This window comes from Myotis lucifugus, unplaced genomic scaffold (genome assembly GCF_000147115.1).
Source record: "Myotis lucifugus unplaced genomic scaffold, Myoluc2.0 scaffold_35, whole genome shotgun sequence".
NCBI lineage: Eukaryota > Metazoa > Chordata > Mammalia > Chiroptera > Vespertilionidae > Myotis > Myotis lucifugus.
The window spans coordinates 7,465,546-7,493,230 of NW_005871083.1; the positions used below are offsets into that span (position 1 = coordinate 7,465,546).

Genomic DNA, 27,685 nt, shown 5'->3' on the forward strand with positions numbered 1-27,685 from the left:
CTGTTCCTACAGCGCAGCCTGGGAAGGAATGTCACCTGCCCACAGACTCGGGTTTCCCTGTCCACGGGCAGGCGTGTGCGTCTCCTCGCCCTTCCCCAGGTGGCCCTGACAGGAGACATGTCCCATGTTCTTTCCACAGTGGTGTCGCCAAGGCCAGTGTGTGAAGCTCGGGGAGCACGGCCCCCGGCCCGTCCACGGCCAGTGGTCCTCCTGGTCCAAGTGGTCAGACTGTTCCCGGACGTGTGGCGGAGGAGTCAAGTACCAGGAGAGACACTGCAACAACCCCAAGTAAGGCTCCGCAGCAAGTGAGGCCGTGTCAGGCATTAACCCTCAGCCGGTAATATACTGCTTCTGTCTGTTTTATGGGCAGTTTTCTTCGCTCCGGCTCATAGCAGTCATTGATGGTCTTACTGCTGCATGTAAAGGTTGGGGGGGGGGGAGGGGCGGAAACCAAAAAACAGCAAGGAGTGATTCCCCACATGAATAGTCTGATCAAGGGCTCCAGCAATGGTAGTAACGGTCCGTCCAAGCTACTCACTTTCTGAGTCTAAGTTAGGGCCGCACAGTCACACACCCAAACGCCGTGCAATTGGGGACCAGAGAGGCTTGGCCGGGGGAGCACGTGTCTCTCAAAGTGATGAATTGGAGAAAGTATGCTGATTTTTGCCTCGCAGGAATGTACAGCAACACGTGTTGACAGATCTGTCTGACTTTGCAAGAGAAACCAGAAATCTAAAAAAAATGTGTGTGAATTTTCCTAATTTCTAAAATATCGACGACAAATTCAATTTTCTTTAAAAAAAAAAAAACAAAAAACAACCCACACACATGATGAGGATTAATCAAAATGTCCATGGATTGAAATTGGCCCGTGATCACCTGTGGGCACCCTCTGGTCTGGTCCGGGGATTCTGAACTAGTTTGTGCTGTGTGGAGAAGGGGGTTTAATGCTACTTTTATGGGCTCTAATTCCCACAGGAAACATGTATGTTTCCTGATTGACATGGTTCTGTAGAAAGAGCCCAAGTTCAGGAGGCAGACTGATATGACCCCAAATGTCTGGCCTTCCATGTATTCACGGTGTGGCTTTGGGAAGGTCATGTGAGCTGTGAGCTTGGGCCTATGTGTATAGAATGGAGATGATAATACCTAAAAGGTTTGGGGAGGATTAAAAATTGCTCCTGTAGAATCTCTGACACACCAAGGAGCATCTAATGGGCATTCGGCGAAGGTTCTGAGGTCCATGTGGTTTTCATCATTTCATCTGAAAGCTCGCTAGGAACACAGGGCAACAGAGGGCCAGCCCTGAGAAGCAGTGGGGAGAGGTCTGATTAATGCAACTGGACTTGGGAGGATGCTATGGAGTAAGGAGGATGTGATGGGATGTTGGAAAATAGAGGCGTTGATTTGTACAACATAACCGGAGTGGTGGCACAGCGTGGGGGGTGGGAATACAGACTCGGTCCCAATCACTTGGGTTGGCCTCGTGGCCCACCGCTTCCAGGGCTGTGGCCATGGACCACGGCCTCTCCCACTCTAGGTTCCTCACTTGTAAAGTAGGATAAAGATAGTACCTTCATCAACTGAGTTCATATTTGTAAAGTGCTCTTTAAAAGTGCCTGGCAGGTTGTAAATATCGCAGGAATGCCTGGTAGGTTGAGAACTAAAATAAATGATGAAACGAAAGCCCAAGCAAATTTGTAAAGAGACAGTGATACTTTGTGTAAGTGAGCTGGGTCAAGAGGCCATTTTGTTCCAAAATACCAGGGAGGGTTGGGAGATACATCAACCATGGCTTGCTAGGCACGCATTGGGCTATCTCAGGCTAACGTAGGATTTCTCAATGTCGGCACTATGGACAGGTTATTTTAATTTTTTTAACTTATTGATTTTAGAGAGAGAAGGAGAAAAAGAGAGAGACAGAGAGAGAGAGAGAGAGAGAGAGATCAATTTGTTGTTTGATGTATTTAGACATTCATGGGTTGATTCTTGTATGTGCCCCGACCAGGGATCAAACCCACAACCTTGGCGCATCAAGACAACACTCTCACCAACTGAGCTACTCGGCCAGGGCACTGTTGACATTTTCAGCTGGATCGTTATTTTGCTGTGGGAGTTGGCCCTGTACATGACAGGATGTTTAGCAGCATCCCTAGCCTTTCCCCTCTTAACACCCCTCCCCACAGTCTCCAAGTTATGACAACCACACTGTCTGCAGACCTTGCCAAATGTCCTGTAGGGGCAGAGTCATCCCCAGCTGAGACTGACTGCCCTAGTCAGACCCAGTGACTGTGTGTAACGGTAGGGAGGTTTGTGGTACATGTACAATTTATATCAGGTTATTAAAACCACTCTTGTCTACTTTGAACACAGCCCATGTCTTGGATAGGATTGTTAAAATTCATCATATTACTTTTCATTTTTGCAACATATTTCATGGATCTGGTTTTCATACTTCACTACATTTTACAATCTCGATTTTTTTTCCCCAAGAAAGAAATAGATTGCCTAATTTACCAGCCCTGCTGGTAAAGTGCATGAATGACGCCCCTGAGATTTAAAGGAAACCTCTCCCATATCTGCGGGATCGAGAGCTCTCATGATAATAGGGCATTGTTCGTGGAAATACCCTGTCATAATTTTAGAGATGCCTAATAGGAGAATTAATCACTAAAGTAGTTCCATTTGGTGCAGTTTTAATTTTAAACAAGTCTAGTCAGGGTACTGTTTGCTTCCATTAAGCTCGAAGTCACCAATGAAACAAGCTAGTGGTCGACTATCCCAAGGCCATTGGGTTAGATCAGTGGTTCTCAACCTTGGCTGCACGTTAGAATCACCTGGGAATCTTTTTTAAATCCTGATTTCTGAGCCTCATCCTCCGGAAATTCTGTTTCTTTGTTACTAATGTTGTGGCCCCAACCCATAACAAAGAAACAGAATTTCCGGAGGATGAGACCCAGAAATCAGGATTTTAAAAAGATTCCCAGGTGATTCTAACGTGCAGCCAAGGTTGAGAACCACTGGGTTAGATGTTCTCTGTTCCTATTTCACTTGGTTGTAGTACAGCTGCTTTTTTTCTCCTCCCTGCAGGTTCCTTTCTTCCTTCAGTTCAAACATTCGGTCTGTTCCCATCACTCAGCCTGACCATTTTTATTTTTTCATGTGGAGGCAATGCGAGCTTTTTTATTTCACACCATGATGGTTTTCCCAGAACATATTTTTGTTTCATAAAAAGTGAGTTATTCCTGGCCAATTCGGGGATGCATTTCAGCTTCCCAAGACTTGACAGGTTAATCTGGTCCGGAAATGGCCAATCCCAGGTACATGTGGCCCTTTTTATTCCTCCGTGAGTTGCAATCTGTTGTCTCATCCAGTTATTTTATAAGTAGGGTGGCAGAGGGTCCCATTCACAGCAGCAATTCTTGCCCAAGTCACCAAGCTGATCATGTTAGAGTGGGACCAAGAGCCCACAGTCTTAATCCGTTGACATTTTTCCTGGGTCCCTGGCTATAAAATGATTATACTTAAGGGAGCCTAGTAAAACTCCTATAAACTGTTTAGGAAAACTGTGAAAATTAAACACATTAAGGCATTCTAGAACTTTTTCCTAAAATGTGAGTCTACTTGAGAAAGAATAATACACCACTAGGTTCATAGCTTCAGAATAATCATTGAATCCAACCTCTGGCTCTTTTCCCAACTGGTAATTTCTAGGCCCAGCTGATGATCAGAATCACCAAGTGTGCTTTTAAAAAATGAGGTTTGGATCTTCCCCACCATATATTCTCAGGGAAAATGTCTGGGAAGGGCCCAAGACTGTGTCTGTGTATTTAGCAGGGCTCCCTACATGGTTCTGATATCAGCCAGCCAATATGATAACCATTTACAGGGAGGACCTGACAGATTATGCAGAAGCAAATTATGGGTAAACTTTAAAATAGTCTAATATAAACACAAAATCGTGTGCCTAGACATTTGTTGTCTCACTTTCTACATTTTCTTAAAATCTTAAGTTATTATACCAAGGGATGCCCCCGATGAATTTTCTGTTAACTTATCCTAACACCCATGCTCATAGCTGCAGAAAAATGGACCTGTATTGGAAGATTTGATGGAAAAGTCCAAATGCTTGCCAGTCATTAAAAGTAGAAAGCATTTTCATACAGTTATGATTTACTTGTGCAAACTGGGCCCGAGACTGTGTCCTAAATTCTTTCCAAATGCGGTCTCAGTTCATTGTCACAATTGCGCCCCCCCCCCTTTACAGATTAGAATAAAATTGCCTAAAGATAAGCTGGGAAGAGGCAGAGAATAGTTCAGTCCAGATCTGCAGCCTTAGCGAAGGCCAGCTCCCCAGCCACTGTGTGTTACTCTTCCTCTCCCGTGCACAGGTCCTACTGGCTAACAGTGAGGCGCAGGCAGAGTGCAGTGGGCGGAGAGCCCGGAGATAGAGGTTTAGCTCCACTCTCCTGTAGCCCTGCGACCTTTATGCAAGTTTTGTGAGCTCTGTCAGCCACTTGTCTCATCTATCAAATGAGGAGATGGCTCTATGAGCTTTGAGGTCTTTTCCCTGTTATCGTTTCAGCGTTGAAAAAGTAACACATGTGGTCTTCTTTCACTTGAGTGCGTTTAAATCGTCGAAATGCAGGTTATGTGTAAAATCTCAGACAGAGAGTCTTACACTGAGAAACCTTGGCATCGGCTCTCTAAAGATGACCAGCAATAGGAAGACTGTCAGATGTGGCCCTTTAAAGTTTTGCTCAACGCTTTTTAGGTAATGATTTAAGAAGTCCTCGGGGACTTGATCTAGTCCAGTGACTGCTGGATGTTTAAGTAGTTACTCCAGAATGTTTTGAAATAGCAGAAAAATCTCATTCTGGCAGCGTGACACTTCCCGTTTCTGCTGAATCCATTTTCGCATGCAGTTCTAGGAGGACTTGATAAAATATGCTGAAGCAAATCCAGGGTGTTTTATAGCATTCCTGTGCTTCCTAAAGAGACAAGGAATTTTAATCACATCAGTTTATTAACCTGGAGACTTCTTTCGTGTTACATGTTTGCATTGAGCTCTGGTGTGAGACGATCCATCCTTGGGTTTTAGCCTTTGGAGGAAACCGCCAAAAAAATAGTGGGACCGAAAAGAAGCAATTGCTCTGTGCCCAGACTAAGCTGGACACGATGGTAGTGGTGACTTTCCGTGTGGTTTGTGCTCCTTTTTTCCTTTATTTTGCTTTCTGATGTTTTGCAGCCTGCCTACCAAGATCTTAAAGAGTTTGCCATTAGATCCTAATTATTTATGTTCTGATGGGGTTCCCTACTCTTGAAATCCATTTCCCATCGTGCTTGGCAGGAAAAGCGTAGGCCACCTGCAAAGTTAAAAAGTGATTGTGCAGATGAAAACGAGGGAATGTTTTGCCTTGGAGCTTAGGAACAATTAGAATAAAACACACAAGAGTCAGACAGTAATCAAAATATCAGCCCAGGGCCTGACAAAGCTGGCCTGGGAAGCATGGCAGATGGGGCTTTCTGCTCCGTCTCCCCAGGGTCCGGAATTTGCACGCAGCAGCAGGTGCCGGACAGCCTGTGGGAAGATGATGAGTGTTTAGAAATGGGAGAGAAGCTGGCGAGTGGCTTGGGTTCGCATTTGAAGAGCTTTGATGCCAACATAGGGTGTGTGTGTGGCACACATCGACCTTAATAAGAACATTGAGGTGCGTTTACAGGTTTCCTAACATACAAGGTGATAGGATGAGTGTCAAAATATGCTTTCATCGGTTTTTAAGGAAATTGCCAGAATGTACAAATTGGATCAGAAATGGCAAATAAGTTTGATCTAACCTGCCAGTTCCAGTTGATGAGCAGTGATAGCGGCTACCTTGAGGGCTGTGTTAAAGGGGGATTTTAAGGAAATGTCAGGCTCTGCCAAAAAAAACAAAAAACAAACAAAAAGGGTCTTTGATTGATTAGTTATGTCTGCCAGGGATACAAGAAGGGATGTGACAAGTTGTATGCTACAGACTTCCGTTCTCATAATAGACTATATATGCGGGACAACACCCATCTGGATTGTTCCTCGGTATAGTACCCTCTGTGACGAATAGTGAGCCCTTTGACTGCCAGCATTAAAGTTCTTTACTCTTCTTTTTTTTAGGCCTCAGTATGGTGGCAAGTTCTGTCCAGGTTCCGGCCGCATTTATCAGCTGTGCAACATTAACCCTTGCCATGAGAATAGCTTGGATTTTCGAGCCCAGCAGTGTGCAGAATATAACAGCAAACCTTTCCGGGGATGGTTCTACCAGTGGAAACCCTATACGAAAGTGGAAGGTAATTTGGTCTGTGTGACCCTCAAATAAATAGGTCTCTACATGGACGGTAATGTGAACGAACAGCCAGAAGAAATCGCTGCCTGTATGAAAGTTTCAGTTTTTATCTTTTGTTCCCCAGACCCATCCTGGCTCATGTGTTTTCTCAGTTCCATAGGTTTTGTTTATTTTTCCACACTTTTTTATTTCACAAGACACCCCTTGTCTCCCACATCTGTAAGCCAAAGTATTCATGTGTTTGGAATGCACTTATATTTCCAAACTTACCTTTGACATTTCAGCAATTAAGTCTCCCAGGGATGTTAATTGAAATTGGTATGAATTATCCAGACTAAAAATTCGTGAAACCATATATGCCCCATGGAGACACCATACTCAGTAACTGACATGTTCGATGATTACAAGCATGGGAAGGCCTATTTGCAGAGTATGTATACACACACACACACACACACACACACACGAATAAAAATTATCTCCATACTAAGTTCTTAGTACTTATTATAACTTAAAGTAATGGCATGTATTGTACTTTTAAATTAATTTGTTTTTATTTTGGCTAAGCATCAAAACATTTATTTTAGTTCTAATATGCAAATTTAATGTGCTTTCTGTTACCTGTGCAGAATAAGCTGTCACTGTTCTACTTATTTCTTTTTCATTATTCCCATTCACTTGATTTATTAGAACTCATCCATGCTCCCTTGATGATGCTTACTGCCTGGCAGACACCCTGCCCAATGCCAAGGAAACTACATTGAATATGACAGAGACCCCAGCCTTGGGATCTCAAATCCCAGTGGAGGGAGACAGAAAAGTAAAGGCCTTCTTGTCCCTCCCTCTTGTCCTTTTAAATGTAGACCATCCTTTTTTTTCTTTTTTCTTGTTGTTAATCCTCACCTGAGGATATTTTCCCATTGATTTTTAGAGAAAGTGGAAGAGAGGGGGAGAGAGAGAGACACGTTGATGTGAGAGAGACACGTTGATTGGTCCAACCAGGGCCAGGGATCGACCCTGCCCTTGACCAAAATAAAACCTGACCAGAATCAAACCTAGGACCATTCAGTCCTCAGCCCAACACTCTATCCACTGAGCCATCTGGTGAGAGCAATGTAGACCATCCTTGTCTGACAGTAGTGAGCTTTTTTCCTTCTTCTGTATTTCTAATAGACTAATTTATAAGTTGCTCAGGAACTGTGCTGGAAAAATGGAGCTTTCTAGATTGCGTTAATTTCAGCTCCTGAATCTCAAATGCAAAAGTTAGTAGGCATTAAATAAAACTGCTATTTAAAAAAAAACTGTCCCTAGCCAGTTTGGCTCAATGGATAGAGTGTTGACCTGCGGACTGAATGGTCCCAGGTTCGATTCCGGTCAAGGGCACCTGCCTGGGTTGTGGTCTCGATCCCCAGTAGGGGGTGTGCAGGAGACAGCCAATCAATGATTCTTTCTCATCATTGATGTTTCTATCTCTCTCTCCCTCTCCCTTCCTCTCTGAAATCAATAAAAATATATTTTTAAAAACAACTAGGTGGGGGGAAAAGTTCATCCATCCACACATCTGCATATTTGGAACATAATAATTGAGCTTCTTCCTCATTTTTGGCTTTGTCCTTTATTGAGAGAGTTTATGAAGCACAACTGTTTGCAAACTGTTTACTCATTTGTTGTAAGATGTTGTCAGGGATATCACACAGTGCTGCCTACGTCAGGTCTCGTGAGAAATGTCATCTGCAGTTCCTGGACTAGAACAACTCTTTCTATTTGAGAAATTAGCATAACAACTTCTTTCTGATAACAAGAGCTCTATAAGTATAATGCTCTCATTTTTTGCCTGTGATATCTGAAATCTCAGTAACTTAGTGGTCAATAAAACTTACTTTTTTTAGCCTTTAAGTTCAGTTTATTTGCTTCCTCTTCCTTTTCATTATATGATACTTCTCTGTATGTTTTATAAACATTATTGACATATGTCTTTTTTCAGAAATGCCTAAATTTTTTTCGCTTAGTTGAATAAATATCTAAAGTAAGTCATGTCCTAAATCTCAGGTCAGCAAACTATGGCCTGTGAGCCAAGTCTGACCTGCTTTTTTATGAAAATTATAAAGTTTTACTGGTGAAGGACAAATATGGTATGATTTCACTTATATGTGAAACCTAAAAACACAAAATAAGTGAACAAACAAAACAGAAATAGACTCACAGATGCAGAGAACAGACTGATGGTTGCTAGAGGGGAGAGGGTGGAGGGCTGGGTGAAAAGGGATTAAGCACAGATTTGTAGTTACAAAATAGTCATGGGGATGTAAAGTACAGCTCCGGGAATATAGTCAATAATATTGAGGTAACTATGTATGTTGCCAGGTGGATACCTGAATTATTGGGGGGATCACTTCGTAAATTATATAATTGTTTAACCACTGTGATGTATACCTGAAACTAATATAAAATATTATTAAATGTCAACTGTCATTGAAAACTAAAATTTAAAATATAAATATAAAGATTTATTGGAACTTTAAACACTCCTTCCTTTATATGTTATCAATGGCAGAGAGTAGGGCCGAGGAAGCCTCAAATATTTACTATCCAAGCAGAGTAGCTAAACAATCCACGTGTGTATCGTACTAGTACTAAGGATTGGAAAAAATTAAATTCTTATATATTGATGTTAAAGCAACTTTACATGGATTACTAACTGGCATTTGTATTTTTTAAAGCCACATACATGAGCGCACGTACACACACACACACACACACACACACACACACACAAACCTGTAAGTAACATTTTCCATTTTGATCATGCTCATGCTAGCGTTTTAAATAAATGTAATTCATCCTTTTGGAGGGCATGTCGTTGTCCTGTGATTTCCTCTTGACCGTGTCCTCTCTTTGCTTCTAGAGGAAGACCGGTGTAGACTGTACTGCAAGGCTGAGAACTTTGAGTTTTTTTTCGCAATGTCCAGCAAGGTGAAAGACGGAACTCCTTGCTCCCCAAACAAAAATGATGTTTGTATTGATGGGATCTGTGAAGTAAGAGAACCTTTCTGCTTTGGGATGTCTGATCATGTTTGTGTTTTCTCATATCAGATGGCAAATGTGAGAAGGGTGGCAAGAGAGTCTGTCTGCAGAAAAGCAGGTGGCATAGGGTTAAGGGGCAACATTAACCCTATGACGTAGCCTCCTGTACACAGTAGCTGTAAAAATTAAATAAGAATGTAAACTTTTATTGCGTATTCACTAAATACATTCACTATATGATTAGAACCTCACACGTGTTTGAAATAGTACTACTGTTTCTTTCTAGTAGTTTTATTTGGGTACCCACTTTTAACTTGTTGTGAGATAGTTGATCTCTTCAGGGTGTGTGTGTGTGTGTGTGTGTGTGTGTGTGTGTGTGTGTGTGTGTGTGTTTTGTCCAGCGTTTTTAGGTTTCGGTAGTAGAGCTGGCTCACCTGCCATTGGTAGCAATGGTGACTTTTTATTCTGATTTTACAGATGACGAGTCTAAGCCTAGATAAGTTATATGATTGCCTGGGCATAAATCTAGTCATGAATGGCAGGGAAGGATTTGAACTCCAAGTCAGTCAAACTTGACAGTGTGCTTTTCATCATAAAGCTGAACCTCCTTCCTAAGGTTCTGCAAATACAGGGAACCGTGGACCGCTTGGTTATCCTTAGCCACTGGCTTCTCTGACCTTTGATTTTTCTCGCTCTTTGCCTCCTTGTCACAGCCAGTGGGATGCGATCATGAACTTGGCTCTAAAGCAGTTTCTGATGCCTGCGGTGTTTGCAAAGGTGATAATTCGACTTGCAAGTTTTATAAAGGCCTGTACCTCAACCAGCATAAAGCAAACGGTAAGAGACGCTGCTGCTCCGTGGCTGTCACGGGTGGGACACATCTTCTGCTACCGAACAAGTTCAAGTGATGCTAGACGTGGTCGAGCATCTTTACCTGGCTCACCTGACACAGGGCAGATGATGGCGTTTACACTTCTGCCAGAGCTAGGGAGGACAGGCGGGGATTTTACTGTGAAGGGTTTTAGCAACACACTCATCTCAGATGTGTTCAAACAAATGCCCTTCTACTCGGCAGTCTGAATCTGCTGATCAGGCTGTCCTGTGCCCCACATTCATTCGTTAAATAGAGAACTTATTGCGAAACTTAGATAATACCCCCTCAAATGTTGGATGAATATTTGAAGCAATTATCTAAACGTCTCGAGTAAGATTAAACTTGAAGCCCTGTTTTCTGCATATCACTGTGAGAGTACACGGCTCTCACTTTCTCGTCGGTAGATGCAAAATAAATCGCATCCTTGAGTTCCGTGGCCTTGCGCGGTACCTTCAGTCCGCACACGACTAGTGGGGGTGTAAACATGTAATTGTCATACAACCCAGCAATTGTAATTATCCAAGAGAAATGAAAATGTATGTTTACATTAAAATCAATATGCAAATGTTATAGAGGTTTTATTCATAAAAAAAAATGGCCACTCCGTGTCTGAGCCTTTCTGGTCACCTCCCGTGGAAAACAAAGTGCTCTGTTCTTCCCGCTTAGAATATTACCCGGTGGTTGTCATCCCGGCGGGAGCCCGAAGCATCGAAGTCCAGGAGCTGCAGATGTCCTCCAGTTACCTCGCCGTCCGGAGCCTCCATCAAAAGTACTACCTGACGGGGGGCTGGAGCATCGACTGGCCCGGGGAGTTCCTCTTCTCCGGGACCGTGTTTGAGTACCAGCGCCCCTTCAACCGCCCGGAACGGCTGTTCGCGCCAGGACCCACTAATGAGACGCTGGTCTTTGAAGTAAGCCCCTTCTGTTCATTCAGTTCCCAGTGCCTCCTGCTAAGTGGGCAGTGATGATCCCAGCTTGAGGGAGCTCTGAGAGCCCCAGTCTTTCTAGTCCACGTCTCCTTAACAGGCTCGATTTCAGAGTGCAAAGGGGAAGAGGCAGCAACTCCATTTGTGGGGGGAAAGGGCAGGGATCCAATGGGTCCCCAAGAAAATGTGTGAGTTTCACATTTAGACGCCAGCCTCTCACTGTGGCACGCGGCTGTCCCGAATGCTGAGGAGGACGTAGAGGAGTACTTTTTACATCGTTCCCGTGTGTCTGTGTCTGCTATTGGGGTAGTCCATTGCTGCAATTCCCCGCATAGGTCAGCTGGCCCAGGGGGCAGAGTGAGGGAGCAGAAAGAACACTGGCCTGAGCGCCAAGAAAGTTTCCATCACAGCAAGCCACCTTGCTTTTGTAGGCTGTCCGTCTCTTAGCGGTATGAATGGCTAATAATGGTAATGAAAACAGCCAGCGCATCTGCAAATGGCTCTGCGGACTGTTGTCACGTGTACATTTTCTTCGGTCCTCATCACGTTCAGCGTATAAGCCGGGGCTGGTCATTTGCTTTCAGAGACAAGTGATGTGCTTCGGGTTGGGTAGAATCACACTGGCCCCCGCGTACTGAGGGCTTACATAACCAGGCACTCACGTTAGTCATTTCGAGCTTCAGTTTCTCACCCACAAAATTGGGATAGAAATCCTACCTCACTGATGTGCCAGAAAAATAAGCAATGGAGTGTGAAGAAAGCTTAAAAGATTTGCCTAACTCACACAGCGAGGGGAAAAGCAGAGTTGAACTGTAGCCCAAATCTTTCCCATCGAGCGAAGTGATACTGCTCTTCTCAATTAAAGGAAACAGTAGCTTAATTCAATAATTATAATAATTATAATTATACTAATAATTATTGTTATTAAAGGCATTAGCCTTAAACATTTACTAAGGAAAATGAGTAGAAGACAGTTTTAAAAAATGACCTGCTGTAACTCTGGATTCTAAGTCAGATATTGTACAAGTAGTATGGTGGAAAGTACAGACTCTTTTTTTTTTAATCCTCACCCAAGGATATTTTTCCATTGATTTTTAGAGAGAGTGGGAGAGAGAGGAAAAGACAAAGAGAAACATTGATGTGAGAGGATACACATCGATTGGTTGCCTCCTACATGTGCCCTGACCAGGGCCCGGGCAGGGGAGGAGCCTGCAACCAAGATACTGCCCCTGACCCGAATCGAACCAGGGGACCCTTTGATCTGCAGGCCGACGCTCTATCCACTGAGCCAAACCAGCTAGGGTGCAAAGTATAGACTCTTAACTAGCTATAAACGTGGGCAAGTTTCTTAATCTCTTAATACCCACATCTGAAATATGGAAAAACAATACTAGCTAACTATTAAGGCCAGTTTGAGGATAATTTAAGATAAGTCCAATGCTTACAGAGTCCTTGGCACATAATATTTGTAACCATGATCATCATTTTGCCCTCTGAGTGTATTGCACGTATATTTTTAAAGTCTAAACCTCAGACCATGGTTAGCCAACTGCCGACCACAAGTCAAATCCAGGTCCCAGATTTGCATATTAAAACAAAATGGATCAATACTTTAATATAAGGTGATTTCCTATTTTTAAAAATACAGATTTTTGACATCTCTCTAAAAAAATAAAAGAACTTCTGGCCCCAGTAGGTACAGCATTTGAGTTTGCAGCCTAGGCCCTTGATCTTGACCATGAGTTAACCTCCACTGTCTTACCAATTTGAGGCACCAGGTCCTATCACCTCTGTCTGTGTGATAGAAGGTCCCTCAGAGATTTCACAACACTAAGTCTGAGAGAAGCCATCAGCACAAGATATTCTTCCAACCCCCTCAGGTCTCTCAGAGGATAAGATAGGAACCCCGAATCAAACTGGACTGAAGTTAGGGCGGCGGGAGCTCAACAGTGCATCCAGCCCCTGAAATTGCGCTTTCATTAAACCTAAGGCACCAGAGATTGAACTCTCTGATTAGGGATTTCTGGACTTTTTTTTCCCAAATCTTTTCCTTGTAGATGTGCTCTATTTCTTTTCTACTCAGCATCTAAGCCACAAACATCTTTTTCTTTTCTTTCGAAAGGTATGTTTTCTTTAGGGGTGGGGTATACTGCGCTCGCAAGGTTTATGTTTTAGAGCAACATGGCTTTACTAGCTTTGCCAAGAGGCCTCTGACCCATCTCTGAGCAAATGTACACACACCGAGGTCTGTGGCTGAACAATAATGTCGGTCGGGAAGGGGACGAGGTGCCTCCCACGGCTTCTGCCACTCGCAGTCCCAGGCACGCGCAGGTCGCTCCTCGTGAGAAATGTGTGGTTTACTCCCTCGTGACAAGCAGCCCTTCTTTGTTGTTGTTTCTCCGGTTTTGTTCATAAACACAGAGCCACTCCAGTAGGTGTCGACAGTCCTGTTGGTAATTTTGGGCTTGTTGTTAAGCATATATCATCCGTAGGGAAACCACAACAAAGAGTCAGACAAGAATGATGGAAAGTGCACAGCAGAATAACAGAGTTCCTTCTCGCTTTCATCTTCAGAGCCCGGAATATCCCCTGGCACTGTCGGTGTTGATCACATTAACCAGATAATTGACACATTGTCACTGAATGTTGTACCAGCTTCAGGCTGAGAATTTTTATTTGTGCTTTGCTTGATCTAAGCATAGCTCCATATCTCATTCATCTATATTATTTTAGACCTGGCTGAAATTAATGAAATCTTTGGGTTGTTCACTAGGTCCAATTTTTTTTCTGACGTTTAGGAGCTATTTTTAAGAAATAGAAGGATGACCTCAGTGGGTGATGGAGTTCTCCAAAATTGGTCAGGTTCATCAGTCCATCTGCTTGCAAATACAGGCAGTGCCTTGCGGGGGGGCTTGGGGGGGGGATATGGGGGAGCAACTATAATATAAGGGGAAATATTATGTAGATCTAAATAAAATTATAAAAACATAAAATCTTCTCCAGTTTCAATTGGATATGTATTACATAATTTTAAAAAAATATATTTTTATTGATTGCAGAAAGGAAGGGAGAGGGAGAGATAGATAGAAAATCAATGATGAGAGAGAATCATTGATTGGCTGCCTCCTCCATGCCTCCTACTGGGGATAGAGCTCACAATCAGGCATATGTCCTGACCGGGAATCGAACCCTGACTTCCTGGTTCCGAGGTCGACACTCAACCACTGAGCCAACACGGCTGGGCTATATTTTTTTTAAATAATTTTACGACTATATGAAAGTAAGAACTATAATAATATTTCTATTAATACAAAACCATAGTTTCGCTGCAATGGAATAAGGTCACATTTGCTTACAAAGCCACACTTCTTGTACTCATTCTACTTACAGAATCAATGAAAGCTTAATGTCCTAGGAATGTGACCTGTCTGAAAGTAACCTACAGAGAAACTTACTTGATAAATTGGACATGAATTGCTTGTATTTTTAAAGGAGTTGTGGTTTCATTCAAAACTTGCAAATGTGTTAGGAGATTTTAAAAAATCAAATCCAGTGACCTAGTATCATGTCTATTTTATCTTTTAAAAATATTGGGGTTAATGACTTTAATATTTAAATTATTCCTCTCAGCCTCTCAGGAGAACATCAAATTTCAGGCCAGTTTTTGTCATGCGGTCAGACCTTCCTAAATCGATATAACACAGTGATTTAAAAAAGTTAAAATCATAGTAAGCAATAAATTACATTTTCCCAAAACTAGACTGTACAGCAATATCCAAGTGATCCATGGCTGTATTCTTTAAAGGGAGTTCAAGTTCATATGCCTCTCCATACAACTGTGAATTGAACCAGAATGAATACTCTGGGAGCCAAAAATATGTTCACTCCAATAGAAAAATGTTGAATGCGTTTTACAATCCTGGGGGATGCTGAAAATCAAAGTGTGGGAACCGACCAAAATAAAAAATGCTGTTGCATCCGCAGAAAGTATAAGTCTGTGAAAGAAAGCACTTTCTCTCTCAGCCACTTAAAATATCTGTTCACTAAGTTCTCCTCATAGTGTAAAAGTCGGCAGGAGGGTGTGTTTACCAAAACACATGAGGATGGCATGTTAAGGATACTGCCCCTATTTTTTAAAAATATATTTTATTGATTTTTTACAGAGAGGAAGGGAGAGGGATAGAGAGTTAGAAACATCAATGAGTGAGAAACATTGATCAGCTGCCTCCTGCACACCCCCTACTGGGGATGTGCCCGCAACCAAGGTACATGCCCTTGACCGGAATCGAGCCTGGGACCCTTCAGTCCGCAGGCCGACGCTCTATCCACTGAGCCAAACCGGTTAGAGCATACTGTCCCTATTTTTATCTCGTTTATATATATTAATCAGACCCTCCCAATAGCCTAGCTAGTTCCCATCTTCGACTGCCTTGGTGTGTATTGACTTAGGTAACTACTTGCAAAGTAATTTTCCCCTGCTTACTTCCTCTCTTGTCTGAACAAAATGAGACATTTGTTGGGTGCCTTGAACTAGACATAGGGAATACACAGTGGTTAAGACACAGATCATGTCTCGGCTCTTTAAGGGATGTAAAGAGTGAGTCCCGGTATGTGGATCCCATTCTTTGGGAAGCGCACGGGCTGGTGCAGGGAGCGTGGTGTGAACAGTTGGCAACACGGGCTACTTGCTGCTCTTCCCCGTGCCGCCTTGCAGGAGTCACTTCATCGATCTGGGTCCCAGTTTTCTCATTTGGGAAATGATTTCCCCAAACTCATGCTAAACTGCGCCTTCCACTGTACTCCACAGCACTGTCCTTGCGCACTTTAATAGCCCCCGGAATCCCACATTAGCAGAAGGACTTACTCATCTTTGCAGCTTCCAGGTACTGACTTAGTACCTGGGACATCGTAGATGCTCAAAAAATATATATTCATTGGATGAAGAGCTTCCAGTGATAAAATTCACTTATACATTTAAAAAGTGGAATCTTCTTTCCAAATAAAAAAAAGCACACATAGAGACGATAAATAAGTTAAATGACAGCAAAGTTTCTCGGACCAAAGGCAGGAGTGAGAGGCCCAGAGACCAGCCTCTTCTTACCCCATTTTTGCTTCTGTCCCAAACCGCAGCTGTAATCTCTGACATGCCCAGACTTCTAAGGGACACATTTAAAAACCACGGGGTTTCATCATCTCTCGGGACTAGTTTTAGAACTGGGTTGAGCTGAAAGTTGAGTACGGTGAACAGCATTTAAAGTATTGACATTTGATCTCTTGACTTGCATTTGAGGAATCAGCGCGGTGGCTGAAATGCTTGCCTTTCCCAAAGTGAATCGTTCACACAGGAGAAGTTTCTGACCAGTGGGCTCACAATAGACTCACCCCCGTCTGAGAGAATAGCAACTTGCCTTCCCGAGGTCGTGGGTTTCCCAGACCCTTCTTTCTGATCGTTTTCTAGTGCAAGGAAGGCAGGCTGATGCGATCCTGGGAGTAACTGACGGCTGTCAGTTAACCCCAAAGGCAAGGTCTTCTGCTTCTGGTTATGTTTATCTGTCAAAGCTGTGCAGAACGTCTTCATAGGGAAGCTCAGTCTAAATGGAAAACAGACCGTTACTTCTATCAGCGAGGCGTGCACCCGCCCAGTTTTAAAATGCAGTCTCCCTTCCACACACGCATTCTCCTGGGAACCTTTGGCTCTCCATGTGTCCGCATTTGCAAGAGCTGCATGTCAGCGGACACAATGCTGGAAATTCACAAAGATAACCGAGGGTTTATATGATTGTCTTAGATCTTAAAAATGTTAGGCATTAGTTAAGTCCATCAATCAACATCTCATTGAGAAATACACATATATATGTAAATGAGTTGGAGGAAAAGAGCTCATTTTCAGGGCTCTGTATTATATGTGTGCATTTCCCTCCGGGGAAAGACTCCTCAGGCACATGCAGAACCAGCACCAAAAGAAGTCAGTATTGATCTGGCAGTCACACACATCCTGAGGCCACTGCAGATACAGTTATTACCAACTAGTTCATTCCCACATTTTCTTACTCAACTCCTTCCACACAACATGAGCCTGGAATAAAGGCTAAGGAATTGCTCATTGAATGAGTTCACTTGTCAGTCATCTGAAAGATTGAAAAGTTAGCTTCTATTTCTGTAGTCTTTAGGAGATCGTGTATAGACCACCGCGTTGTTTAGTTTATGGGGTTTGGGAAGACCAAGAAAAACTAAGTATGTTACTTCCACATCCAACATTTAGTGTGTGTGTGTGTGTGTGTGTGTGTGTGTTGCATAAGAAATTAAATTTTGAAGTGGTAGAAATGTGAAAACTGAAGATCTGAGTTGACATTTACACATGACTTGTTGAAAAATAATCACTTAATCTGAAGTCAACATGGGTCTGCTGGGCTTTTGAGTATAGCTGAAAACTTGACTTTTTTTCCATTTTGAGATAATATATAGGTCATATAAGGCCACCGACTCTTTTTGTTTGTTTGTTTAAGCACTGTGCAAAAGGTGTGTCTAATATATAATTTTAGGGGGCCTTGACAATAATAATTAAAAACACAAACACTCTGCCAAAACCGGTTTGGCTCAGTGGATAGAGCGTTGGCCTGCGGACTGAAAGGTCCCAGGTTCGATTCCGGTCAAGGGCATGTACCTGGGTTGCGGGCACATCCCCAGTGGGAGATGTGCAGGAGGCGGCTGATCAATGTTTCTCTCTCATCGATGTTTCTAACTCTCTATCTCTCTCCCTTCCTCTCTGTAAAAAATCAATAAAATATATTTAAAAAAAAAACAAAAAACACAAACACTCTTTTTTTTTCATGACTAGTTAAGGTGCCCACTTAGAGATGATACATTCTTTGGAAGTGACTGAGATGAGCTTTTCTGCCAGCTTTGCCCTCTCTCTCATCCCCACAATCCCACCCCTTTCCTCCCTGCCCCATTTCTTCTTCCCCCACCGTCTTTCTCTTTCCACTTCCTCTCTTCCTCATTTTCCATCTGCTTCTGTTTCTCTCTGTCTCTGCTTCTGTCTCGCACTCACACACGCAAAAACAATGACTGAGTCACATTCTCTGTCAAGCTGTCTCGCAGTTGGAGGGTATGAGGAAATTCATCAGAGTGCTTCGTTATGAAGTAACTTCATCTCCGTCTGATGAACGCTGATTGGGAACGACAAGATAACACGGGTTGCTATTCTAAGACTGAAAGGTGATCCCCCGTGTTTGTACAGCATTCCTTCTTTTCTTTAAAGTCTTAAAAATAAAAGCTCTCCTTTATGTGAAGGCATTTCCCCCCTCTCTGTTAAGTGGCAAAGGGGGTGTTTAACTCTTTGAAACTCCCTTCCCAATTAATAGCGCACGAGGGAGAGTCCTGCAGGGGAAACGGACAGCGGCCTTTGTAATGACAGTAAGTGAGAAATAGGTTAACCACAGGCCAGTTTCAAGGCAGAAAAAGACATCTAAAGAAAATTGCTATAATAAACAACTTCCTCCGCTCTCGGGCGAACGGAGATGATGGAGTGGCGGGGGACCAGGTGGCCGGGCACATAGATCAGTGCGCTGACAGTGTGTGAGCAGCGCCGACGGAGCATTACCTTCTCATTTAGCCCCTTCCCTCTGACCCTGCTGTCTGAGTCCGCCCCTCCCCCAGGGAAAGGAGCTGAAATGAATGAAGATGAGCCTCCAGATAAACTCAGTGTAAGGAGATTAGCCAAGGAGCACGGACTGAGCGCAGACACAAAACACAAAAGAGGCAGAGACGTAATGGAGGGCTAATGCAGAACAGATGATCTAAAACTCAGACTCCAGGGGACAATTCGGAGGTGCTTTGGCGATGCCACGTCATTTGTCTAGAGAGCGCCATGTGCTATTAGAAGCGCAGGCTTCAGCGCATTCACGGCAAATACTTCTGTGACGGGTGGGAGGACACCCTTTCTCTTCACTAAACCCGAAGGAATGTTGATGAGTTGAATTAGAACTGCAGTCGGGGTTCAATGTGTCAACCGCACCTTTGAAGCTGCCTAACAGATGCGTTTGCAAGTCCCCGTCCGCGTCTCTGCGTTGCTGTCTCTTGTCAAATCCAGCTCACTCACACTTAATAGCAATGATGATCCCGGTCGTGCTCCCCGGGCTTTGAAGCACACAAGGAGGCAAAGACAGCTGGCCGGCTTTTCCCGTCACAGGGCCTTCCAAAAGCCACAGGAACCTACACAAACATGAATCCACACCACGGAAACGTCCCTTCCGGAGCATGAGTCCACGTGGGATGGGTGGTGCAGTCCCTGACTTACCAGGAGGGGCCAATCTATAACGTGTATTGCGTTTCAGTGGCTAAAACGGCAGTGAAATAACATATCTAAATAAACACAGGGGGACATGAATTTAGGAGATGAAGAATCATGAGTGCTTAAATCAGACATTAGCACGTTCACGAAGTAACATGTCCCGGGTTGGAACCCAGTAGCACTATGTAAGTAGTACAGCTGCTCTTGAAGCCCAGTGATAAGATCTTTTCAACAGTTGGTACAGTTTTTAGAAGTTTGTTAGAATCCTGGACACTGGGTTTCCTAGCTGGGGAGGCAGTGTTGCGAGAGTTAAGATGCTGAGTTTTGGAGTCAGGGATATTAGAGACTGGAGTCCGGTGCTTCTGTTTCCCAGCTTCGTGATCCTGTGGATTGGCTTATTGGTTTATTCGTCTACCGATGTGGAGTCTTAATAGCACTGTCCATTCCTCATAATGTTATCAACTTTAAATGAGAGATCACATGTGCAGTGTTTTGTCTGGTGCACAATAAGTGCTGCTATTGGTGTTTTGTAAGCAATCTTCTATACTAATAAAAGGGTAATATGCTAATTAGACCGGACATCTTCCGGATGTCTTCCAGACAAAGCCACGGTGGTGGGGCTGAGGCAGAGGCAGTTAGGGGTGATCAGGCTGGCAGGGGAGCAGTTAGGGGCAATCAGGCAAGCAGGCGAGCGGTTAGGAGCCAGTGGTCCCAGATTGCGAGAGGGATGTCCCGGATTGGAGAGGGTGCAGGCCGGGCTGAGGGACCCCCACTCCTGTGCACAAATTTCATGCACTGGGCCTCTAGTCAAATATATTACTGAAGACAAGAAGCAAGATTTCTAGCATGCATTCAATAAAAAGCCAGTCTTTCCAGCCCAGGCATAACTGGTAAATTCCATTGGAGGATGAGAACAACCTCTCTCTCTCTCTCTCTTTTTTTTTAAGGCCTAAATAATGAAACAAATACAAAGCTGGTTGAAGTCATTTGTAGTTTTAACACTAAAACTTAAACATGGGAGCAAAAGAAAGAAGGCTGTTTACCAAGATTACTCAATGTGTCCTTTGTTTCAGCTGTGTGCAACGGAAGCAGGAGCGGCCCCCCCTCCTCCCGAGGGCAGTTGGTAGCGTCCAGCCCCCGTCTGTGGTTTTCCAACCTAAGAAGCTGTAAATTTTATAACCCTGCACCCTGTGGTCAGAGCTGCTGAGTGTTGTGTCTGAAGTCAGGTGGTTCGTGTGTTCAAGGTAGACATTAAACAGCTCTGCCGAGGACCTGGAAGCGTTTAAGGAGGTTGCTTGCCAGCTGTAAATTAGAGACCCAATGCCAGTTGGCTGGAAAATTCTCTGGACTAAGACCAGTTAAGTAGACAGAATCGCCGGCGGTCTTTCCAAATCTGTGCATTGAGCCGCGCGGTGTTCCCGTCTGACATGCAGCGCGGGGTGGCCGGGATCAGCGCTACTGTGATGCCGGGATGGAGATAGGGAGGGCCGTGTGGCATTCCCGGGACCTGCAGGGCGTTCCTCTTCTCCGCTGGTGCTGAGAAGAGTTATGGACTGCTCCTGTCAAGGTCACTGACAATGTTTTAAAATAGATGTGAGGGGTGGGAATTATTTTCAAATTATGCATTGCCCCAGCTGTGTTCCTCAGCATTCACAGAGGCAGGCAGAGTCCCAGCTGTGTGGTTATCACATGGCACCCCAAAGTCCTCCCGCTTCCCAGATTCTGGCAGGACTGACGGTGTCGAGATGATGGTCATGGTCATCCAGAGGGAGGGAGGTATGAACAAATCACCAAGACTATGGGGGCTATCGTCTCCATCTAGGAAGAGCAGGTGCAGTCATCGTTAGACCACAGGGCCATTTGAAATTTGGAAACTTTTAAATTGTGCCTTCATACTGCTGCAGGTGAGAAAACCTCCACCTTGAGGTTGGATGGAGCCGGCTTCACGGATGTGGAATTCTGCAAAGCCATGCGGGACCTCATGCTCAGACGGGCCCTGTGTTTGGTTTCATGCTTGGCTGTCACCAACTTGAAATTCTTAGTAATTTTTTAAAGTCCAGGCTTTTTGAGAATCTCTATTCTATTAGCCAGATGGGCAGTCTGTTTCCAAAGGAGATGGGAAAAATAGGAAAAAGGAAGAGATAAGGCTACTGCTATGTAGTCTGTTCCTCGTCACCTTTCTCCTCAATACAAGATAAAGAAAAAGGCAGATGTGCCTTAATTCTCAAGAAGCAAATAGTATGTTACAATTGCCAAAGGTTCATCTTTTATATATTTGGTCTTGGCATCTATTTGTTTAATTATTATCTTTAAGAGGTTTTTAGGAGGGGTTGCTACAATAAATTCTTAAGTCAGCGTTCCGCTAGTTTATACAAATATTGTCTCTGAGCGTACGTGATCACACAAACAGCTGTCTGTGGATGTATAGCTATGTAGACATTACAGTTGGGCCTTGAGTCATTTGATTTTTTAAAGTTGAGAGTCGTTTATTCATTTATGCATTCATTGAATGCTTTAATATGCTCAACAAACAAACTATAAACAATAGATCCTTTATGCCACTGGCTATAAAACTATAACAGTAATACAACGATATCCAGCTCTATGTATTTTATGAGCTAGTAATTTAAAGTTGTATAATCCTGTAAACAATTACAGTAAATTGTGTAAGTTATTTCTCTCTTGCTTTGGCTAAGTAAATGCCTTATTACCTAGAGGCCCAGTGCACAAAATTTGTACACTGGGGAGGGGGTCCCCTCAGACCAGCCTGTGCCCTCTCGCAGTCCGGGAGCCCTCAGGGGATGTTCGACTGCCGGCAGTCGGACATCCTTAGCACTGCCACAGAGGTGGGAGAGGCTCCCACCACAGCCACTGCACTTGCCAGCCGTGAGCCCAGCTTCTGGCTGAGTGGTGCTTCCCCTGTGGGAGCGCACTGACCACCAGGGGGCAGCTCCTGCATTGAGCATCTGCCCCCTGGTGGTCAGTGCGTGTCACAGCAACCAGTTGTTCTGCCGTTCAATCAATTTGCATATTAGCCTTTTGTTATATAGGATAATATGGAATGGATTAGTTGCCTTCTTGCTATTCAGTATTATGTTTGCTACTATTCTTAATTGTTGCTCAATAATTTTACTTTTCAGAGGATCTTTACATATTTTTGTTTGAGCTATGAGGGAAGGCACATGGGAAACTCAATATAAGAGTTCATCCTATTGAGGTAAATAGAAATCCTCCAAGAAAACTTAAGTTCTCTTTTGCTGTTTTGTGGCTTTTTTGCTGAAATCATCCACAGCATGCTTTACTAATGAAATGACAGCTACTAAGCTTCTTTAGTCATGTGATTCCTTCCCCCAATTTCACAGCAGCATTGGATTTTTCTTGGCAATTGTGTAGTACCTTGTTTTTAACCTCTTAAGTACGGCATGATTTTTGTGTGGTCTGCCTCATTTCCTCCACTGGAGACTAGGTGTCTCCTCATCTAGAGAGGGCCATGACCATGAGAATCAGAAGAGGCGATGTAGCTCAGATCTGGGCAGCCACAGTGGCCTAGATAGACAAAGGGAAACATGGTCAGAGCTGAAATTTGTTGAAAGTAAAGATATCACCATTTCTGGATGGATTAGCTGTGGAGTATGAGAAAAAGAGAGGAGATCAAGGTGCCACCAACTTTTCATTTTGGCCTCAACAATTGGAAGGATCCGGTTGCCATTCTATGAGTTTGGGAAGAACAGGGAGGAAAATCAAGAGTTCAGGGTTAGACGTTGATGGACCTTTTAAACATTCAGGTATAGGTAAATGAGAGAAGCGGTCAAGAGGTTGAAGGTCACTTTGATATTGGATAGTTAGGAGATAAGGAGAATTCAACAAAGGAGACTGGTAATGAAGGTCAGTGAGTCAGGAGAAGAACTGAGAAAATAAAAGGGTTTCTTGTGGCAAAGGAAGGAGGAAGTGATCAACTATGTCCAGTACTGGCGATTGGTTGAGTGAGACGAGGCCTATCACCTACTGAACATAACAAGGTGTTCTTAAAAGAGCAGTTGCAGAGTTGTAGTGGGAGGGACACCTGATAGAGAAGAATCAGGGACTAGTGAGGAAAGATACGGAGAGAGTAAAGGCAACTTTTGGAGAAATTTTTGCTATGAAGGGGGAAAATGGGACAAGAACTGAGGGATACATGAAGATCATTTTTTTCTTAATATGAGAGATATATTAGCATATTTGGATTCATGATGGGAATGATCCAATTGATTGGGAAATTTAAGGCTCAAGAAAGAGTGGGCAACTATAGTAGTGATGTCCTTAAGCAGGTGAGGGACAACCTGGACTAACACCAGAGTCAGGACAGGGCATCCTGGGTAACAGGGGAGTGTGGTGGTACAGGAACAGAATTAGGTTTGACAGAGATTGTCTAAATTCTTTTGTTTGTAGGAAGGTAATTTTGATCATTTTTTTCCTGGAGATCTGGGGAAACCTGACATCTTGGTTGGTTTTGCTTGTTCAACAGTAATGACACTTTGATCTTCACAGTCTAATTTTTTTTTCTTAAATGCATCCTCCTCTTCACAGCAACATTTAAAAATGTTTTATAGTAAAACCACATGCCATGCATGGCTTAAGTTCTACAATCTGTCTATAAGATGAAAGTAGAATATATTTTAATTCCCTTTGAAAAGTTGTTAAACCACTGTTAAATCACCAGAATATAAGTCCTTGAAATCCCCAAAGCAAGAACCAATGTTTAATTTTCTTAGCATTCCCATTAGGGACCACTCTCCCCTGTGGCAGTGGGAGTCAGAATCTAGTTTGAATGGGGGGAGTGGGTGGTCTTAGGAAGAGGAGAAAAGTGAGTGGATTTCTTTATCACACTTACACTTGAATATGCTTTCCACACATGTATGTGCGATGCAATGCCACTGCTGTAATACCATCCTGCCTCGTGAGTCTTAGCTCCCTGAAACTCTTATGCAGTCCCTGTGTTTTCCTGCGTGTACGTGTGATGCACTGCGTTATTTTCTCTCCTACACGATCTCTCCATTCCTACTGCATACAGAAAATAACAATCCAAAGTGTTGCATTTGAGATACTATGTTCATTGAAGGAGAAATTTGAGTTAAGAAATCAGTGACCATCAAGAGGATCTTCTGAATGTAAAACTTCTCTCACAATTCTAGTTTGATTGTGAAAAAAACATGTGTCTGTGTACTTCATAGCACATGAAGACATTTACAGAAACACTGCAACAATCTCAAATAAGGAAAGCATGCTATGTGTTCAAAATGTGTGAAATGTTATAACACAATTGAATACACGATTCCAAGAACCATTGTATGATTTAGCTGCAAAAAATAAGAAAAGCAAAGACGAAAAAGGTCCTCAGAACTAAAAATCCCTTAGGACCTCGACTTTAAGAAGGTTTTCATTGGTGACTAATAGAATTTGGCAGTTGTCTATTTTAATGGTCCTACCTGTTTGCTATTTTTGGTTTGGGTTTTGGATGGGGGTGAGAGGAACAAAGACCCATCTATTAACATTTTAGTTCTTTCTGAGAGGCACCAAGATTCGTTTTGTTGTGCAACACATGATGCTCACACCATGGAATCTTTCGTGTAAGCCATTATATTCCTGGATCCACTTACGCTAATAGTGAAGTGGAAACCATTTTTGCAGCATCCTGAGGAGTGGTCTGGTTTAATGGAGGTCGTTGAACAGCCGCCACCCGCCCAACTTTAATCGAGGTGGGATCCCACCAGACAGAGATAGAGCCAGAGGTTTCTATATTTAACTGGAAATCTGCTTTGCTTCTTGGGCACGAATGCCCAGTTCTGGTGGTAAAGAATTTTCCACAAGACTCATGGGGCAGAGACAAGCAGCTATTTATATTCATGCTTCAAGCTTGAAAGAAAAGAGAGGAATAGTGAAGAAAAGAGAATCAGGAAGGGAGGCAAATATTTGCCCACGCACAAAACAAGGTGACATTTTGTAGTATTGAGATGCATTTTATTGGCGGTCCCAAGTTGTTCTGTTTTAAGCTCATTCACTTATGTGACTTGCACAGGGTCTTAATAATTTTTTGTTTTGGTGGGTGTGTTTTTTTTAATTGTTTTATTGCTTAAAGTATTACAAAGGGTATTACATATGTGTCCTTTCCCCCCCCCACCCCCCGCCCTTGACAATCCCCTGGCCTCCCCTACCCCCCAGTGTCTTATGTCCATTGGTTATGCTTATATGCATGCATACAGGTCCTTTGGTTGATCTCTGTGAAAAAAATAGCTACATTATAAAGTGGTTAGAGGAATGTTTTGAGATAATGCATAGAAAAAATTCAGCAGGGTGCCTGGTGCCTAGAATGTGCCAGTAAATTATTGCTCTTATTTTAGCATCTTATAGGATCAGATTTAGCCTAAGTCTCTGCCCTTTTAAGGTTAAGTACTTTTTAACTTATATTATTTATATTTATTTATATAAAATCAATCCCTACTTCTGATGATATTTCTTTTTGTCTTATCTGCTGCTCATCCTGGTACACAGTTAACAGACACATTCTCTTTGGTTAAGACCTCATAACTTTCTTTCCTTCAATATAATGTAAAACATTTTTTTGTTTTATTAATGCAGTTGTTTTTATTAAATGTATACCTAGAGTTGAGGGTTGTGGGCTTATGGCAAATGCCAAGTCAAGTTTCTCTATGTAACATTTATCTTAATCACAGTTTTGATGCTATGGCATACACATTTTTAAGTGGCATGGGAAAACTTTAAATCAACATACACCATACTTGGGAACAATGATGTGAACCAACTTTAAGGTCAAAATGTCATACAAATATCTTCACCATGTTCAGCGAGCTCTCTGGAATTCCAGGGCCTGACCTGCGTCTTGATCTCTTATTTGTGTCTTATGCTGTCCAGATTCTGATGCAAGGCAAAAACCCGGGCATAGCTTGGAAGTACGCGCTCCCCAAGGCCACCAATGGGACTCAGCCCTCTGGGAAGAGACACGCCCACACCTGGAGCACGCTGCAGACCCCGTGCTCCGCCTCCTGTGGTGGAGGTAAGGTGACTTCTAACTCCACCTTCCAAGTCTCTTCGTAAAACAGGTCCTTCCATGCTAGGCCTCTTCAAATTGTGTTGTTTGAATAAGCAACAAAATAAGTGTCTTTTATGGGAACCATCGCTGTAAGAAGCAAATATAATTGCACTGAGGATTTTCCTGTGTAGAGAGGAAACAATTCTCACAAAACTCAAGTCAGCCACAACCCAGACTCAGAAGTTATACATCAGAAATGTATAGACGGAAAAAGAAAAAGAAAATCTATTTATAAGAATATCTACACATATATCTGTATATTTTTTAAATTTTTCAGCTTACAGTTTAGTTTCTCCCTGCCCTGACTTTTCTGTTGTAGAAGGTGGGTCATGACAGGTGAGAACACAGCAAGGCAGATGGAGAGGCCCTGCAGTGTGGACACTGTGCCCTCCCCTCGGGGGTCAGCAGTCTCATCAGGGAGGGTTAGCTCTGAGAAACACCTTTGCAAGAGAGGAAGTGCAACAGTGATCCCCTCAGCAAGTAGAAGGCTGGCATTTTATTGAGAGCCAAAAACCTCATATATTTTCGTTTGTTAGTAAAGGAATGGAAAGTCCATAAATAGGTCCATGAAACCGAGGCAGGAAGGTTGGTCACTCACTTCCTCCTGTTCAGAGCACCAGTGACAGTGGGTCGCCTAACTCTTCCATCCCCCTTAGCAGAGGAGGGTGTCTTGGAACCACAGACTGAGCGGAAACATAGAAAATGAAGAAATTCTCATGTCTGTAAGGCCTGTTCTTCAGGTGCTCATGCTAATTAACAAAATATGAGGAAATACTTCTTTTTTAAAAATATCAAATCACCCAAAGATAATGTTTTTGTTAATGAACATTTTAAAGGCAATATGCTATAAAGAAGAAAAATAATTTCCCATAATCCCTTAATCAATAGCCAATGTTAAATATTTTGCTCTATATCATTCAGTTTTTATTATGCAAACATAAAAATATGTGTGTTTGACCTCCTCAGACATATGCCATCTGTATCATTTTGTTTGTTATTTTTAAAGAACAGAAACCATGCTAATAGACCAGCGATTTTCAACCTTTTTCATCTCATGGCACACATAAACTAATTACTAAAATACTGTGGCAAAAAAAAATAGGTATAATTTTGATTCATTCACACTGGATGGCTATTGTTGTGTTGGCTGCTGTCATTTTC

General features: G+C 43.0%; 1 protein-coding gene across 1 annotated transcript in view; it reads left to right on the forward strand.

Annotated features, from left to right (window-relative positions):
• ADAMTS18 (ADAM metallopeptidase with thrombospondin type 1 motif 18) overlaps positions 1 to 27,685 on the forward strand; it is a 124,755-nt gene that overhangs the window by 83,500 nt on the left and 13,570 nt on the right. The window contains 6 exon segments of the mRNA XM_023752551.1: positions 140 to 288; positions 6,152 to 6,324; positions 9,226 to 9,356; positions 10,058 to 10,181; positions 10,885 to 11,129; positions 26,347 to 26,488. Of these exon segments, the coding sequence (XP_023608319.1) occupies positions 140 to 288; positions 6,152 to 6,324; positions 9,226 to 9,356; positions 10,058 to 10,181; positions 10,885 to 11,129; positions 26,347 to 26,488 (964 nt within the window).